At 39.7% G+C, this 18,227-nt stretch overlaps 1 protein-coding gene across 2 annotated transcripts in view; it reads left to right on the forward strand.

Annotated features, from left to right (window-relative positions):
* Positions 1–18,227, forward strand: part of si:ch211-186j3.6 (neural-cadherin) — a 308,958-nt gene that overhangs the window by 207,177 nt on the left and 83,554 nt on the right. For both annotated transcript variants that reach the window (XM_056399571.1, XM_056399635.1), the window contains one exon: positions 11,486–11,700. In XM_056399571.1, coding sequence (XP_056255546.1) covers positions 11,486–11,700 — 215 coding nt within the window. The remainder of the gene's footprint in view (positions 1–11,485; positions 11,701–18,227) is intronic.

An 18,227-nucleotide genomic window follows, 5' to 3' on the forward strand; every position in this document is an offset into this window, starting at 1 on the left:
GCACTTTAGTATATTTGCATCATCTCATCATAGACTGAGTCTTTATATTTCATAGCATTGGAATTTAGAAATGATAGATTGGTGTGGTCATAGTAACCAGCCTTATTAATAATTTGTCAGGCTCGATTTCTGTAGTAAGACTTGAATTTATCCTTGTTTTAAATGTCGACCCACAAACTTCCACACTGTAATTTATAAAGGGAAGTGTAAGTGATTTTTCTTCAATAATTTTAATGATTATTGAAAGAGTTGCCTAGCAAACAGTGCAGTGGTGTCCTCGGTATGCAGGCTCGATAGCTAATTAGCTGCTCAGCTGCAGCACATCAAACATGTACCGTAAACATATCTTGAAATGTCTGGACACTGTTGTTGTCCTTCCTCATCACTGCTATCAACTCACTGTCTGCCCATGACCCACAGCTACAGTTCACGCTTGTTTACTTTGTCTCTCGTTCCCTGTGGTGAACACCTGTCAGTCAAACACAGACGCTGACTTCCCCCTTCAGCTCGCAGAGAGGAAAAGGAGCCTTTCCCATATTTCCCCAGACCTTTTTTTTTTCTTCCATTTTATAAGACAAAACTATCAAGAATACATCTTAAAAAAACACATAGATAATGTTTTAAACTGCACAAAACTCAATTTCAGTTGGACTTTAATGGATCATAGAAGTGATTTCAGTTTATCCTGAAGGGCACATGAATGTCTTACTAAATTTCCTTAAAACTCCTCCAAACATTGTCAAGACATTTCACTCAAAGCCACAAATGCTGCTCTTATGGTGGGGATAGGGGAAAAGTCCGTGGATCACCAAACTCGTTAGGACCGTCTCCCAAATGTGAAACTGTTCTTTCTGTAAGACACAAAGTCAGAGCATCGAAAAAGTCGTTTGAGTTTAATCTCAGTGTACAAAGAAAAATCTCAACCTGCTGGTGACACTAGAGTGAAAGGCAGGGGATCACCTAAAGGTGGGGTTCCATCCATCTGTTTTAATGCGCATTTTCAATTTGTGAGTTTAAAAAAAGAAAAAAATCTGAGTAGGAAGGGGATTTAATATGGACAGCATTGCCTCTGTTCATTTTTGTTTATTTATTTTTATTGAAATGTTGTGATATATCTGTACATATAAGAATCTCAAATCCCGCAGAGGCGGCACTGTTTTGTATTTATTATGTATTCCACTTTATCTTCTCAGACAAAAAGTGCAGCAACAAAATATTATATTTTAACTCTGAGACCAAATTTCATCTTCCAGAAGAAATTATATCATATATCAAAACGCTACAAACAACAGAGCCAGTCCACTCGAGTCAGCTCCCAAAGTATCCTCGATAAAACGGGCGGAGCGAGAACACTTGGAGGTATTTGATCTGTACTTGACTGGATGCGGATTTGGCTTCGAACAGTACTCAGGCTGTGGCTGATGACATTTCACAAGTCTGCTAGAACACAAGAAAAGCCTAATTGACGCTGTGACTGCCCCTACAAGGGCTTTCTTTGTCTCACAGACATGGTGTTCTCTGATGAAACTAAATATAAAGTACACATATCTTCAATTTGGTGGCTGATTTAGTTATTTTTTTTCCCTCAAGCGCGGGTTTGACTTTAACATCTAACAACACTCGACCATGCAGATGCCATAAAATTATGATTATGACTGAAAGAAATGAGAGATTTCAGCTTTGAAGTGATGATGCTTAGAGGAATGTCTACATCCATGTGTACATGCCTTACATATGGAGGGAACCAGTGAGGCACATACATATATAAAGTACATCAGACCTCTAGATAAGAGGTAATAGCAGCTGTTGCTACAGGTGCTCTATACTTAATATGTTCAAATACTTTTTTAATCCTGAGGCAGCAACCGCACATGCACATACAATACTCCCTGTGAACATATGTGAGACCAGATGAACATAAAGTCTCATAGCAAACATATCCACTAAGCTTTCTTGCTGTGTCTTGTAGCAGTTAATTTTACCCTCCAGCTTCATTTAATTAGAAGCAGTGAGTGAAAAGGGCAGGATTTGAGTCTGGCTGGCTGGAGCCAGCGTGTAATCTGGCTCACTGCTGGACCAGAGCAGGATGACTGGCTGGATCCACGTTAGACATAATCCCTGGATTACACACATGCATGCAAACGCACACACGCACACACACACACAAATACACAATTATTACAGATATGGACATTTTCTCCTTTCGTTCTCTCCATGTTAATCTTATCCACAATGTTGCACTGATTTACATATTGGGACACCTATATTGTCTAGAGCACAACACAGATGGAGCAGATATCTTGATTGCTTTACATGCCCTCCAGACCACTGTATTATAGAACACAATCATAGTTTTCATTTATTGTTTTAGTTTTGTTCTTTGTTTTATCCCTGGTTATATTCGTATATCTTTAGACTTCATTACTAAATCAGAATTGTACAGTATGTGTTTCGTCCTCCTCATAATCCACTGAATTTGTATTTCTATAATAATTTTTTATAATGATGACCATGTAGCGTTAAGCCATATTTTAGAATTTACTCTCGTTGAAATGGGGCACCAGTCCTCTATGAGGACAACAATGAATTACTTCATTGCCAAATTTATCAGTCTCATATTGGAAGCCCTATATACATCGTCACCAAGAACTTTCTCCTTTTCTCCCATCATAATTACAACAGTTACTAGAGGTCATCTAACTATAGGTCGTAATAAGCTGCTTTCACGGAAAACCAACAGGGATTCTCCCAAATCCACTGAATTAGTATTTCATTTAAAAGGTTTAGCCTTTACATGTACAGTAAGAATAAATAAGTGGAGAGACATAATTAATCCAGATGATTCCATACAGGGTGTGAGAGGTCTCTAAAGGGAGTATTGAAACATAGTGAATAGTATGTTATGGCCCTCACAGTCACCAGACCTCTAAACATATAAACACCTATCGGAGACTTTGAAGAAAATTGCTTCACCTTAACTTGTGTCTAGTTTAGTGCAGTGGTTCACAGTCTGGGCTTGGGCCCCTCCAAAGGGTCACGCGATAAATCTGAAAGGTCATAAAATGATTAATGGGAGAGGAAATAAGAAAAAGGAAAGTTCTGATTCACAAACCTTTTTCAATTTTGGAACTTTTCTCTAATCTTATTTTTTTAGTTTTGTGAAATATTAGATGATTGTATCATTTGTGGCATCAAGCAGTTGTATGAATGAAACCGTCTAAGATGTTTAGGGTGAAAATGGCTCTTTGGTGGAAATGCTAATAATAGACATCTGAAATATGAAGGGTTTCAACTAGACACTGAAATTTATGCAGGGGGCTTAAGCCAAAAAGGTTGGAATCCACTGACTTAATCTAATTTAAAGACCCCCTCTGATGAAATTCTTTTTAACCTTGTTAACATCTACAGTATATGATGTTTTTTTTAATATAATACAAGACATATCATAAGTGAAATAATCATCAACACCATGACTGAGTGTTTCCAACTTGAACTGCAGTGAACCAATGACATAAAACATAAAAACAGATTCAGACAGTCAGGGATTCATACATCACAAACGTAAAGAACCGATCCTGTCAACTTGCAGGGAAAGAGGGCAGGCGAAATAAACCTGAAAACTTGTCAGTGCAGCGAGAGTTTACATTAGCACAACCACTAACACTGTCAGCAGCTGCCAGTTACATATGCCTTATAATTGCTGATTTCTGGTCACAACAGACTCCTCATCTGAGCCTGGGTCTGACTGAGGCTCAAACATGTGGCTGAGTCTGTCTGATGTTTCCTCCTCTAACTATCTTGATACTTGCTTTTTCACCTGTCAACATGTCATCTGCCTGGTGGGTGGGGCACAAGGCCTGATCCAGAATATGTCAGTGAGGAAACGTAGATGTACTTTCAGCCCCAGTTTTCCATTTTGTTAATTTTTTATGTGGGAGAACCATGTTCAACAAGATATTTATCATAGCAGAGGATTTTTAGATGGTTTAAAACACTTGAGTAAATGTACTTAATTACTTTCCACCACTGGCAGCGTCTACACTGTAGGCTTAGCAAGACCTTTAATTAATATGCATGCATTGTTTCACAGGTCATGACACCTTTAACTCTTCGTACCTGGATGTGGACTTGCAGACATTCTTCTCCACTGATATAATCTTCTACTTTGCAGAAAAGCTAATATGATTATTTGATAGTTAACAGGTGGAGCCTAAACTATAAACCACTAGTGTGGGATACATGCACATCTGGATGCAGAACTTCTATTTCAAGTTTACGAGCACTGTGATTGAGTGTAGATGATGCTTCTAACGTCTGTTTTGGAGACTTAAACACATAAAAGATGACTTTTACTGATTGGTCACAATATTGTTACTGCCTACCCTAATGGCGCGGGATGGGGGAGGGGGACTTTGTTAAACAGGTGAAAATGGTGTTTCATTTTGTCCTGCTGAATACAGTGAACATGACTCAAATCCGGGAATGACAAATCGCAGCTTCCGCTGTCTCAAAAATATCGTGCTGCATGTCTTTCATGAAAAGCGAATGTGGGCCAGAATGGAAGAGCTGAAAATGTTTCTTTGTGAAGTATCAGCCAAACAGATGACAGGCAGAGAACAAGGCAAAGCGGGCGACGATGTCAACCCAGAGACATAGATGCTGCATGATTGTCACAATTTCAGTCACACGACACTACCTGAGCTCTGTAACATCTGCTGTGTGATCCTCCAGGTTCAGTGAAGGAGGGGAGATGAGACACGGCATGCCAGGGAAGGGGAAAATCTGGATAGAAGGGGGAAGAGAGGAGAGAGGTAAAGGAAATTAAAAAAAGAGATAGGTAGTGAAAAGTGATGAAGAGAATGAGAGAAAAAGGGAAAGAAATGGTAAAACTAAAGACAGAAAGTAAGGGTAAAAGAGGTAAAAGGAGACCAGAGGAGTGCAGAGTAGGGGGAGAAAGGAGGAAATGATAAGAGAAGATGGAAGCAGAGAAGAGTAGAAAATAAGAAAGAGCACAAGGGAAGTGGAAGGAGAAGAAATAATACATGTAGATAAGATAAAAGTTAATACAAGATAGAATTGCTGTAGGATAGTTTTTTGTGCCAGAGGCTTTCAGATATGACCCCAACTGCGACACATACAAACACACACAAATACAGACAAACAGATTACGGCCCAAGATTGGAGGAAGAACATGTAGATAATCGAGGCACTGGGATTAATAATGAGATTTGGTGAATGAGGGGGCTGTGGGTTGGGGGTGGGATTACAGCTCCCGGTCCGACGTTAACAAACGCAATTCCCAGCAGACAGCGAATGAGCAAAACAAAGCTGCCTTAAGAGGATTGAAGGGCTTGGCCATTGTGACTAAAACTATGTCTCAGATTGTTTTGCGCTCAGAGAATTAGGATGACTTTGCCAAAATGGAAATACATGCGCGGATGTTGTCCTGATGCCTGTAATCATACACAATTATGCACACCCACATAAATTATCGGTCTGTGTGAACAGAGGTAAGGTTTAGAGCCTCTGAAGGTTTTTTTTTTTCTATAACATTAATTAAGTAACATTCACATTTTAGGTTAGGGTTTTAACACTCAGAAATTCAACAAGTCTAATCTGCTTCGTCACGCACACACACGCACACACACACACGCAATTCACTGTATATATGTAGAAGAGTTTTAATTCATGTTTATAAATGATTTTCCACACCTACAAACGCTGCTAGTTTAGTGACCATTTGTGAAGAATGTAAATAATATTAAGAACTTAAAGGAGCTAGTTGTATGTTTTGCTATTGCTACATAGCCAGTGTTACAATTAACAACTGTTTACTTTACTTACAAGTACATTACTTTACTTTACTTGACTTTACTTTACAGTACATGTTTAGCTTCTCTCATGTAATTGCTACTTACCCTCTACTCCTGTGCTTTCATGTTACATTAGCACTGTTTGTATGTAGCATGTTTGTTTGTCTGCTCGTCGGTTTCTCATGTGTCTCAAGGCAGTGAAGTGACATGTTCCTGCTTTATTTGCACAAGCAACATGTAATATGCGTAAATTGCATAATTTCCTACTCTGTGTGTGTGTGTGTGTGTGTGTTGTGTGTGTGTGTGTGTGTGTGTCTGTATGTCTTTTCTCAATCCTGGATGAGAGCAAAGGAAGGAAAATGAGCAACAGAACAGAGGAACGTTTGGATGAGAAATGAGCTGTCTACAGAACACCAATGAGATGTGTGTATGTGTGTATGCATGCTCACAATTTTGCAAGCACACATCACTGTGTGTGGTTTTGCAGATTCCACAGGGCTAAAATTCAGAATATCTTGAGAAGCAGTTGAAGTGTGAATAACACAAACCAATGAAAAACTCACTTATTAGTAGTGGAGGAATTGCCCTGGAGAAATACCTTGTTTCTCTGAGCCGCGTGTTCATGCGTGTAGTCTGGAGGGAGGCTGTGTGTGCAATTTGTATATGCAATAATTGCCAACAACAGGTGGATTGGCTGAGGGGAATTTTTTTATTTTGCTCCAACAATGCATGGCTTTCTCATCAGATTCATATAGAGCTACTAAACTGTGAAGGGTGGAAGAGAAAAACTAAAGGAGGGATATTGAGATTCAGATGAATAGGAGAAAATTATGCTGGGATTTGTTTAGAGTCTTGAAGTTGTAAGTCTTTGCTGTTGCTGATCGACTGCATTTTACAGTTTTCTTGGTCGTTTCTGCTTCTTGATTTTTTTATTTATTTCACATCCTCATCCATGACAGATGATGAGAGATGGAAGGGTTAGAAAACTGTGCTCCATTCAGTTCTTTTGAATGCGGTACAGTAATGTCTTTTGGGCTTCATTAAAGATGCAGGAGTATAATGTACAGTGTAGCGTTAACGCCATATTTTAGAATTTACTCTCGTTGAAATGGGGCACCAGTCCTCTAGGAGGACAACAATGAATTACTTCATTGCCAAATTTATCAATCTCATATCGGAAGCCATGACTTCTCGATTCAATGGATCTCCAGTCTCTACGTCAAAAGAATACAACAGGACAACAACTGGGTGTAAATAAAGGAGTTTATTAACTAAACTACAGAGTAAATGCAAGGTGTAATAATCATAAAGATGAACATAATAATGAAATGAGCAGTGTGATGAGTTGGCAATGGTGGGAGAGAATATGTTATGGCTATACACTATGGCTATACAGCTAATGATGCTACGTCTACGAATCAGGTTTGATGATTAAATATTGCTATATTTCGACATCAACCCAGAGTGCAGAGTGTTAAGACCGGCCTACTGTGAGTTGCGCTGTAGCTGGAGACCCTCGGCTGGAACCCAGGTGGCTGTGGTTGCCATGGTAACCCTGGAGATGCGGGATCTGGGTGGATTCTCCTGGAGGCCGTGTCCCGTTATCACGATGACGGATTCTGCCGGTGTCTCAGCGGTTCAGCTCTGGTGGAGTTTGCCAGGAGACTTTCTGTCTCGGTCACTCTTGATTTCTGCTCGGCTTCTCTGCAGGCGGTCGTGCAGATGTTATCTGCTGGTGTCTCTTGCTGGTTGATGCGAAATAAACTCTAATGTTCTTCACTTTGGCTGGATAACTTTAGAGGAGACTGCCGTTGACCAGATGACTCTAAAGTTGTCAAAATCTTCAAAAAAGAAAACTTGATGATTAAAAGTTACAAAATTACTCTGAGGCACTTCTGTTGCTTTGGTTCAGTTGGTCTTGACTTGGCTTATAAAAATAAAAGATCGCGCATGTCGACAAAAATGACGTTACCTGGAGCTTCTGGCAAAGAAAAATAAAAGACGCGAAAAGTGCAAAAATGACTAAGAGCCATGAGTTTGTGGCTAGCAGCTTAGAGCTAAGAGTTTCCATGGCTACAGAGCCGGGCTTTGAGCCGGGACTCTGAGCTTTGAGCAAAGATCTCAGCTTCTAGTTTCTGCATTGTTTCTCGCTTCTCGCATCTTCTTGTCATCTGGGTTTCTCTGACTTTTCTTTCTCTTCTGGTTTCTGGAATTCTCCGAACTTTGTGACTATGGTTGAATTGATCATGACTGTTTTCTGTATAACTGTTCTCCAGTTGTCTGGTGTCCATTGGTTAATCCTCTGGAGCTGGCCCTTTGACCTTTGGTCTGGTTCTGTGTCGTTCGGACATGCTTAACAGCATGGTCTGTTTGTGGAAGAGGGGTCCTTTGTCTCTGTTTCCTATCAATCTGATAGTTTGATGGTGGGAAGAGTCACAAAGTGTCAATTGTGGGTCCGTAACTCTGCATGTCCTTATAATGAACTTCCTTAATGGCTTGTGACTGATGGCAGGCCACGTATGTACGCTACAACAGTCACATTAATGTCAGCCACATCCTGGACCTGAATGTTTTTGTTTTGCTTCTTCTTTCCTGCTTTCTACAATTACAGTGATTAATTAATAGATTAGAGGAATACATTTTAGTTTAGGGCACAGCACATGCATTTGTATTTGGTTATCAGGGTATTAGTTCTCATCTGTCTGTACTAACTGTATGTGTTGTATGCTGTGGAGCCTGGGAGGTGTCATGGTGGAGAATTTGTGGTCACAATTGAATAATCTCTACTCTGGAATTCATAATTCATGTGCACAATTTATTTGCACCCTCAATTCAGTAATTTGTGCACAAAAATAACTAATTCATGCACACTAATTTGTGCACACTAATTATCAACCAGGCTTAATCAGCACAGAGGACAAAGTCTGAGTCAGTCTTTTTTTTTTTTTTCCCACATCTCAATGATTGGTCCATAAACATTACAGAGAGTGTAAAAGCTACAAATTGTGCTGCTTTAGTTGACAGAGACACTCGCACACAGAGACATCTCATCAACTTCCTGTTGAGCTCTGTTGAGTTTCGCCTTTTTCCTTTTCCATAACCTGTTCCTAGGATTATGTACTTGAAGCCCTCACACATTAGGAGGAACAATAGGCGCAGCATGTTTCCAAATTTCGAATCAGGCTGTGCACATTTTTAGTAATCTCATTAATTATCCCCTCTTGGTGACACAAGTCAAGATGTAACTGTACATGACCTTCTCTGCGTCAGACAGATAAGCTATAATAGAGATTCCCTGTTTATCTAGTCAAATGGTTTGGAATGGGCAGACCCTGAGCTCCATCAAGTCTCTCGGATGGAGAGACGTTTGTTTCTTTTGAGTTGCAAAACATTTTTTTCCATCTGCCAAATGTATTATCACAGGAAGCTTTCAATCAGCAAGTCATATACATATACATTCAACTCATATAGGTTGTTTGTAGATCTGTAGAAGCATACCAGACCATGTCATGTTGTCATGGTAACAACAATAAACATGTGGTTGAGGCTGTGGAAAAGTCACGGTTTTGTTTACATTTAGGCACAAATACTGCCTTGTTAGGTTTAGAGAAAGATCTTGGTTTGGGTTATTTAAGTGCTTTCCTTAGGTTAAGAAGAACCTTTGTCGTCATGGTTACAATAATAAACCTTCTTTCCCTCTTAGTAATTACTATGGTTACTGGAGGACTTTTTCTCTTTCTGGAGGTCAGCCTCTTTTCAGTTTTGGTTAAATGGAATGTCTCAGTGGTTGAAGTGGTATGATTGCGTGCAGAGATGTTTCTATATACTGGACACAACATGTCTAAATAATAAAGTACATAACAAAATATGGTGGTGAATAGTGAGAGTGAAAACAACTTCTTAGTGTATCACATATATCATGACATCTCACAGAGTTTAATAGAAATGCTCCAACAGATTTGACGGAGCTCAGGCTCCATCCTTGTACAAACCCACTGGTAAAAGCTTGTAACGGGGGGAAGGATACTGAGAGGTTCCAAGATTGTTTTGCACCAAAAAACAATATATCAAATTATTTCTTAAGACAACAATATTGATTTATTCATGGCACATATTCTAAAATTACACATAAAAACTAGTTTGTACCTCTAGGCTTCTTAAAGTGATAGTTCAGGTTAGTTGATGTGGGGTTATGTTAGGTAGTTATCTGTAGTCAGTGTGTTACCTGCAGTAGATACGGTTCAGTGTGCTCTCAGTTTGGAGAAGCAGCTGGGAGCACTGGCACAGAAGCTGAGCGATGTACTACATTGATGGAGCGATGGAACTACATTTTTTTCAAAGCACACCTACTCTTAGCTCTGTCCGGCTCAAACAGCTGATCTGCAGAGTAAAACATTGCGTGCCGTAGTTGCGCGCGTGCATAGGAATACTCTAGTTGAATGGTTTACAAACTGTAGTTCTAAAGAAAAGGACTGTTTGACGGCAAGATAAAGTGGTGAAAATATTCCAAAGCGTAAACTTTTTTCTTTTAATTTGGGCATTTTTGTGGCTAAAATACGTTTTTGCTGATGGCCCTGTCCACAGCAGCTCATCATTCAGCTTCTGTGCCGGTGTTCCCGGCTGCTTCTCCGAACTGAGAGCGTGCTAATCTGAATCTGCTGCGGCTGAAACACTGACCATTGATAAGTACCTCGCACAACCCCACGTCCAATAACCCGAACTGTCACTTTAAGGACCCTCCTAGTCTCATGTTCCTGCTCCTGGGGTCGTCAGTTCTACTGTTCCCAGCACTCCGACAAATCTGTGCAGAAATATTAATGTTTTCTACTGACAGTACAATCAGCTGGGCTCTTGTTTTACTGTTGTTTTTGCTTTCTCCACTGGATGACACAAGTTTTTCTTTTAGTTTTGTTCAAATTGAAATATCCCGCCTCCGCTTGTTTTGTTAGTTTGAAAGCATTGATCGCACATCATGTTGTACAAAACAAATGTCTTTATATAGTTTCATCCTGTTGGTTACTTTTTTTGAAAGTCTGAACATACACTGACAAATATGAGAAGAATGGTTGGTTGAGATAAATGGGTCACATGGAGAAAAAAGATCAAATTTGCAATATAAGAAAGATGGTAGAATAAGTGAGAAAGGATTGAAAGAGGGAGGAATTAGAGGGAAAGATATTGCATTTAGGAACCCAAGGGTGAAACTTTGTTGAAGAGAGGAGGTGAGAGGTAAAAGTTTGACAGGAAGTTATAGGACAAATGAGTGCGTGGATGTGTGGGAATACAGAGAGAGGAGTTTTCTAGCGATGCAGTGATTCTCCCCATGGTTTTGCCACTAATGAGAACATCTGCATCAGTAAAACAGCCGGAGTGAGAGAGACTGAGAGATAGTCGGAGGGGATGGGTGTCTGAGAGGCTAAACAACAAGACTTAGACAGATGTGCAGAAAAAAACGTTGAAAGACTAAAATACAGTAAGTGGTTCAAAAAAAAGGGGGGGGGGGTTGGGATCAGAGGAGTATTTTACACTAACTAGTTTCGGAAGGTAAGAAAGTAACCAACTAGTCAAGAAAATCAAATTGTCAATAACAGGCACATAAAAGTCGAAGTCATCTATTTATTTAATTCACTAACTCATGTAATTTTGGCTCTTGGTTTGCTCTTCTCCTCAAGGTGCCAATGCTCAGCTCAGTTCGAAGGGCCTGAGTGCCAGCAGAACAAGCACAGTTTCCATGGCAACGGCTATGCCTGGTTTCCTCCCATGATGCCTTGTTTCGAGAGTCATGTGTCGCTGGAGTTCATCACGGACGTGGCTGACGGACTGCTGCTGTACAGCGGCCCCTTGGCTCAGCTGCAGGCCTGGGACCACGAGGACTTCATGGCCATAGGTAGGAGCTCAATTATACGTCCAGTCTGGCTCTGGACTCTGAATTCTTCACTGTGTGAGGACAGCTGTAACTGAGATGAGATGAAGGAAATCATTTTTACTTTGCATTTAATTGATTTAACATTTTTGGACCAGCAGGTAAATGTCCTCAGAACAGGAAATGAGTATAAGTCCAAAAGCTTTGTTAGAACAGATGTAGAGGCAGAAGAAGGAGAGTTCAGGGAGACTATATTTACCTTTAACTGTGTCTTTAGAGGAACAGCAATAGCAAATAATTATATGTTTGGCTTTTCTGGCTTATCTGCCATATATGACGTTTTAGCATTTAGTCAGACGCCACTGATTTCATTTCAACAAATTGATGTGACTTAATGCCAGGTTTTAAAAAAAATATTAAAAAAATAAAGTGTTTTGCCTAAGGGGGGCATTAATTCAATAAGTGGCCATTATTACTGTAGGTGAGATGAAGAGTAGAGGGATTTAGTGCGGGAGAAGAGACAAAGCGCAATCCATGCAAACTTGTATCCCAGGGGGTATGTGGGAAATGTATTGTAGCTAGTTGGATAATTAGAGAATAAAAGAATGGAAATAATAGAAATTATGATTTGATAGAAAAAGAAATAGTGTGTGCCCGCAGGCAGCTGGATCACCTGAGCACCATGTATTGTAATTCAAATTGGTGAAAACTTAACTGTTAGAATAAATGGTTAAAAAACATAAAAGCAGTGAGCTGGCAGTTAAGTTCAGACCCATTAATGAATAAATAGTTGAAACATCCATCTTCTGTAATTTTTTATTGTCCAGTGGTGTGAAAACAAATCACCTTTTATGTAATTAAACATGTGGAAAAAACAACAAAATCTGTTTTAAAATATTAAAATAAACACATTTGGAAGATGACAGGGGGTGCCGATGAAGGAGCACTTGAGTTTATCTGCTATGACTCTGGGTGCATATCTGAAAGAAAGTGGTTGTGAACCACCGGACTTCAGCGGTGAAAGTCTGTAGCAAAAAACTAATTAATTTCAGTGGAATTCATCTTGATTTAACCTGTACTTGCAAATTAGTGCTGTTGATCAATAGCAAGCAGTCTTGACAGCGCTAACTTTTGAGGGAATGTAGAGCTGGAGAGTTCAAACTGGAGGAAGCTTTAATAGGTTATTAACTGTGTTGCACCTTCCACTTTTATTTAACACCCTCTGTTGGGGTAAAAAAAAAATGCTCCACATGGGGAAATGGTTTATGACACAGGTGTCAGTTGTTCACGTATGTCTAAACTGTGAACACATTGTCCCATTTGCCCACAAGTTTGCTGTCACATTAGCATGATCATTAGAGCTTTTTTTCCCCCTCTTCAATAAAACTCTGTATCGAATGAAATTATGTAAGGGTTGAAGAAGAAAATACCGGGGGGGGGGGGGGGGGGGGTGAACAGGTTAGCAAGCTGTGGGTGCCACAGTGGCTCACCTGGTAGAGCGCGTACCACATAGGCCATGTCCAGACCACCGTGTCCTGGGTTGAGTACGACCGTGACCCATTGCTGCATGTCATCCCTTCTCTCTCTCTCTCTCCCTGACTTTCCTGTGTCTCTCACTGTCTCTGTCAGAATAGAAAAAATGCCACAAGAAAAACTAAAAAAAAAAAAAAGTTAGCAAGCTTTTGTGAAAAAAAGCTTTTTTTTATGGCATGGCTTGGACAGTTACCTTTGTGTGCTTGACTGAAAAAAAATAACATAGAAATATGTTTTTATTTTAAATTTAATTTAGTTTTTCTTCATTTGAATTACTGAGTTTTTTTTCTTGCAAATTGATGACTTTATAAACCCAAAGAATATTTGAAGGTTTTTTCCTCATAAAAGTTTTTCTCTTAAATTTACCTTTTTATTCTCAGAGAATAGCCAATTTTTTTTTTTCATAAATTTCTGACTTTATTCTCAGACATTTTTTCTTGGCCCTAATGCGCCCTCAGAGTATAGTCACTATGCCACCAAGCTTGAACTCAATATTGTGCGGATTTTGCTGTGCCACTGATATAACTGGATCCTCAGAAATGGAGGCTAAAAAGAAGACCAGGAAACAATTAAAAAAAAAGGACATGACAAATTAAAACAAATTGCATATGTGGTCATCATTAGTTAAGGCAGAAACACAGATGTAAACTGGAGAAAGACATTGTACCTCACCTCCTCCCCTCTTTCACTTATCACCTAAAGACGAATGAATGTTACAAGACAAGAACAGAAATCCATTTCAGCTTTAATTCCCTGTGTGTATTAACTTGCCACAACCTGAGGATTAGGCAGTGACAGTCAGTCTTACACAATTGCTCCCACACGCTCGTTGATTTTGATTTTATTAAAGGTGACACCCCATGCATTTTGATGCGTATTACTTTTAAACAGAATTGTTTTTACAAAAATGCTAATTTAGAAAAGGAAGGCTGTGCAGTGGACAGTCAGTCAAGCACACTCCTGTTACTCACAATGATATAAACCATGGATTTTGGTTAGAAATGTCTGAAGAGTGTGTAAACTGAGCCTTAACAGATTTACATCTCCAGCTCTTAAGGGAGAACGCTGGTCTTTTTCTTTTATTGCTGCGGCAGTATTGTTGAACTTTGAGACAATAAAGCTTGTTGAATTGAGGGCGGACGGCATTATAGACAGACAGAAACGGAGAACAAAATGTCTTGTACATCTTGGTATATTTAGTGTTTTAATCTGAGAGACTCACGCCTCCTTGTCTCTCTCTCGCTACTTCTTCCCTTGCTTTGGTCCTCTCTCTTGGGAGAGATGCTGTTGTTCCATCACTGCCAAAGTAATGTGTGTAGGAGGTGAGGTCCGCCTGGAGAGCCGGATGTGTGTGTGTGTGTGTGTGTGTGTGTGTGCGCACGTTCTGAGCAGGTTCGTAGTTTAAATCCTTGATTATTTCTTTAGCTTTGTTTGGTGTCAGAGGGTCTGAGTATATCTGAAAGCCAGTCAGCGTGTGTTAGTGGATCCTAAAGAGTTAATGGGTTTATTAGTGGAGTAAAGGCTGATTTGTCACTGTGCAGACTGTAATTACAGTCAGGCTGTACATATTTAGAGCTCTAATTAACTTGTTTCAAGGTTCACCTACTGCACGTAACAAATTCATCGTCTGCTGGAGTGCTGGAGCTTAATATAACTGCATTAAAGTATGTATGCGTATATATGTAGGTCTAACAGTGTTACCATGATTTGTCGAGCACCATTTCCAATATTTGAAGATGGAAGCTGCTGACACCTGATCATTAGCAAAAGCATTAACAGATAATTCCATTTTTTTCCAACTTGGGTCTCATTTTCATAATTTTCATGGTGGCCGTCATTTCTTTTGGTCATTACGACAATGTAATGTAATACCAGAGTTCTGGTAACACAGCAACATCACTACAACAAACTCCAGTGGCCATGGCAGGGTTCAACTGCTGCGGGCCCCAAGGTAAAAATGATCTAATGACCCTCGACCTGCGTGCTGCTTATGTAGGTGTGTGTAACTACTTAATTGGTTAAAATTGAGGGATGACCTGTATCTGACTCCTCCCTGACATCTGGTTTTACTATATCAAAATATTGTTGGACATTCGTAGGTTATATATTATTAGAAGAAATTAACAAAACATTAATATGAAACTAACTATGAACTTTGATTAATATTGAGGTTATCCCCTGGGCACCGCCCTAAACAGGGAAGGATAGCTGATTCACTGATTCACTCAAAATATACTATCATTGAGGAACTCTTATTAATAACTACAACCAATACTATATTAATAGCAAAAGTCTAAGGATTTGGCGTTCTGCAGAGGAGAGGTTGGCACTGGGTTTTTTTGGGGCACTGATGGTCTTGGACTCAGGTTGCAGATTGGTTGTTAACAAGCTTTCACAACTGTGACAATGTATCTAAACCACTTTATCTGTCAGTAAAACCCAAAGTGAGTAGTGTAGGTCAAAGCTGAACCTGATATTTGTCTGTGAACTGTGATGTAAAGAAACAAACACAATTATACAGGGATAACTTTACATTCACCTCCGTTTTGTCCTTCAAATAAGATGTTTCCAGATTCTGAGAGTTGAATATCTAGTTCGATTAAACGAGAATTATCCTTCAGGACAATCATGAAACAAATGTTTCCAAAACAACAACCACCTCCTGAACAAAGAAATATAGATCTTTCTACAGTTAACCGTTCCTTTAGGCAAGGTAAGGCAGTTTTCCCAGTGGCTTTGCTTATGTAGAACAGTCACACACACCACACAAAGGATTTATTTGCCTGGACACCTAATGCACAAAGCCATCTGATATACAAACATTATTAAAAGACATATTCACCAGCCGTAGTGGGGGATGAATCTCCATCACATTCAGATATGAACAACACTGGATTGCCAGTATCTGATTTCTAATGAAAAGAGTAATATTGGCGCCATGTATTGCAGTTGGCTGCCTATACAACAAACTGTACACCTCACTAATCATACAAGGCACAGATAGGATTTTTTAAAAGAATATTAGATATAAAAGATATATAAAAGGGAGGAACATACTGACTATACTGTACACTGTAAGCTGAGTGGAGGCGCATGAAAATAAAAGAAAGTGCTGTAAAAATTGTTAAATTATTCTTTCAGTCACCCTCGCCGTCCTTGTGCACCACGGAGCTGATTAAATTGGATCCAGTTGCAGAGCATATAAAGGGCAAAAGTTAACAAAAGTAGAACAAAACAGAAGTAATAAAGCTTGCATGCCTATTAGATTTTGAGATAAAACAGCGAGCCACAACAACAGTGAACATATAACATGAAGAACAAAGTAATAGAAATATGTTGTTGATGTTAAGGTGACACAGAGTTGCTTTCCCTGACCAGAATCTGAACTTGTCCTCTGTAAAACAACAAACACAACAAGGTTTTTGATTAAATGGGATTAGCGAGGCACCAGGGAACAGGAAATGCTTTTCAACCTCAACCTAAAAAAAACACAGCTTCAAGAATCCTCCGCTCACATCGATGCTCATATTAGTCTGGTGCTTAATTACACCAGGAATCAGACAAAATGGACCGATTTACTCCCGAATCAAACACGCTGTGAGGTGAATCCTGAAGGTCTTGTCCCGACATAAATGCGTTACAAGTACAGGAGCTGCACTGGAAATGATAATGTGAGAGGCAATGTACGTGTATCTGTGGCACTGCTTAGAGTTTAAAGTGTAGTTTAAAAAAGGAGTTGTTGCTATAATGGTTTCAGGATACAAAGGGAAGCTGGAGAAAAAGAGAGGTGAAATACGGGGTTTGAGGGAACAGAGGCAAGAGAAGACGATAAAAAGAAATGGCAGCTGGCTGAGGCTGTTGTACAACCTGAACTGCTTTTTCATTTCATGAATGTTAAGTGCCACATGAGAACCCACTAATATACCTCCATCATTTTTATTTTGAACGTATCGCCATAGTGTGTGATGTTGTGCGTGTGCGAGACAGTGTTTCACCTTGTTATTAAGCCTTGTTAAGTGATGCTGCCCATTGAGCCTGGTCATATTCCCCACTGCTACACACACACACACACACACACACACACACACACACACACGCACATACACACATCTCCACAGACAGACCTTCAGCTTCTCATTGAGATGTTGGTTTGCTGTTCCAAAGCCGCCCACTCATCCGCACTTTATCCTGCCGCAGGGCAGCTGTACCAAGCCAGCCCTGCTGTGTAGGCCAGAGAAGGTGTACGACACACAAACACACACTGGGAACGTTGCTGTGTACTATATCCAATCTTCAGCCACTGGGGGAGAAGAGATTACATGCTTTTTACAGAGCTGATATAATAATATAATAATAATAATACCCATACCTAAGATGACCTCTTGTATTCTAGGTAAGACCAGAACGTCAGATGTTGCCTTAAAACCATTTATATTTCACTAGCATGTAAATGTCGTTTATTAATTTGTGAAGTCAGCTGTGCAGACATCTTTGTGAACGGTTCAGGGTCAGTTTGTTCCCAGCTAAGCCCTTCTTACACATGCCCAGTACAAAAGAGCAGCAGTTCAAAGAACAATATTTAGTTTTCCTGAACAATCCTGTACATATATTTTATTCATGAGTGCAGACTAACCTTTTAAAATGAACGATCATGATGTGCGACTCAAGCCACAAACAAACGCAAATCGTACCAGCCCAACTGAGCTGCTTTTGTGTGCAAACACTTCTGATAATTGTCAGGATTTGTTTCAGGGAGTGTGTTGGCGTTTTTGAAAACAGTTATTTTGATTGCGGTGTATAGAGTCTGCTGTAAAAGCAGCATAACAGAATGCAAATATGCAGCCAAGCCTTACAGCAAACTGTATTTGCATACTAATTTATAATTTCAACTACTAGCGCTTAAGAATAGCTAATAGGCATTTACAGCTAATAACAATGCAGACATGCACTTAAAATTTCAAATGAATATTCAGTTGTTTGTAAAAGCTGCCTCTCTGCCACAAGGCTCACACCAGTGA

This window comes from Seriola aureovittata, chromosome 1, assembly GCF_021018895.1.
Source record: "Seriola aureovittata isolate HTS-2021-v1 ecotype China chromosome 1, ASM2101889v1, whole genome shotgun sequence".
In the NCBI taxonomy this organism is placed as follows: Eukaryota; Metazoa; Chordata; class Actinopteri; order Carangiformes; family Carangidae; genus Seriola; species Seriola aureovittata.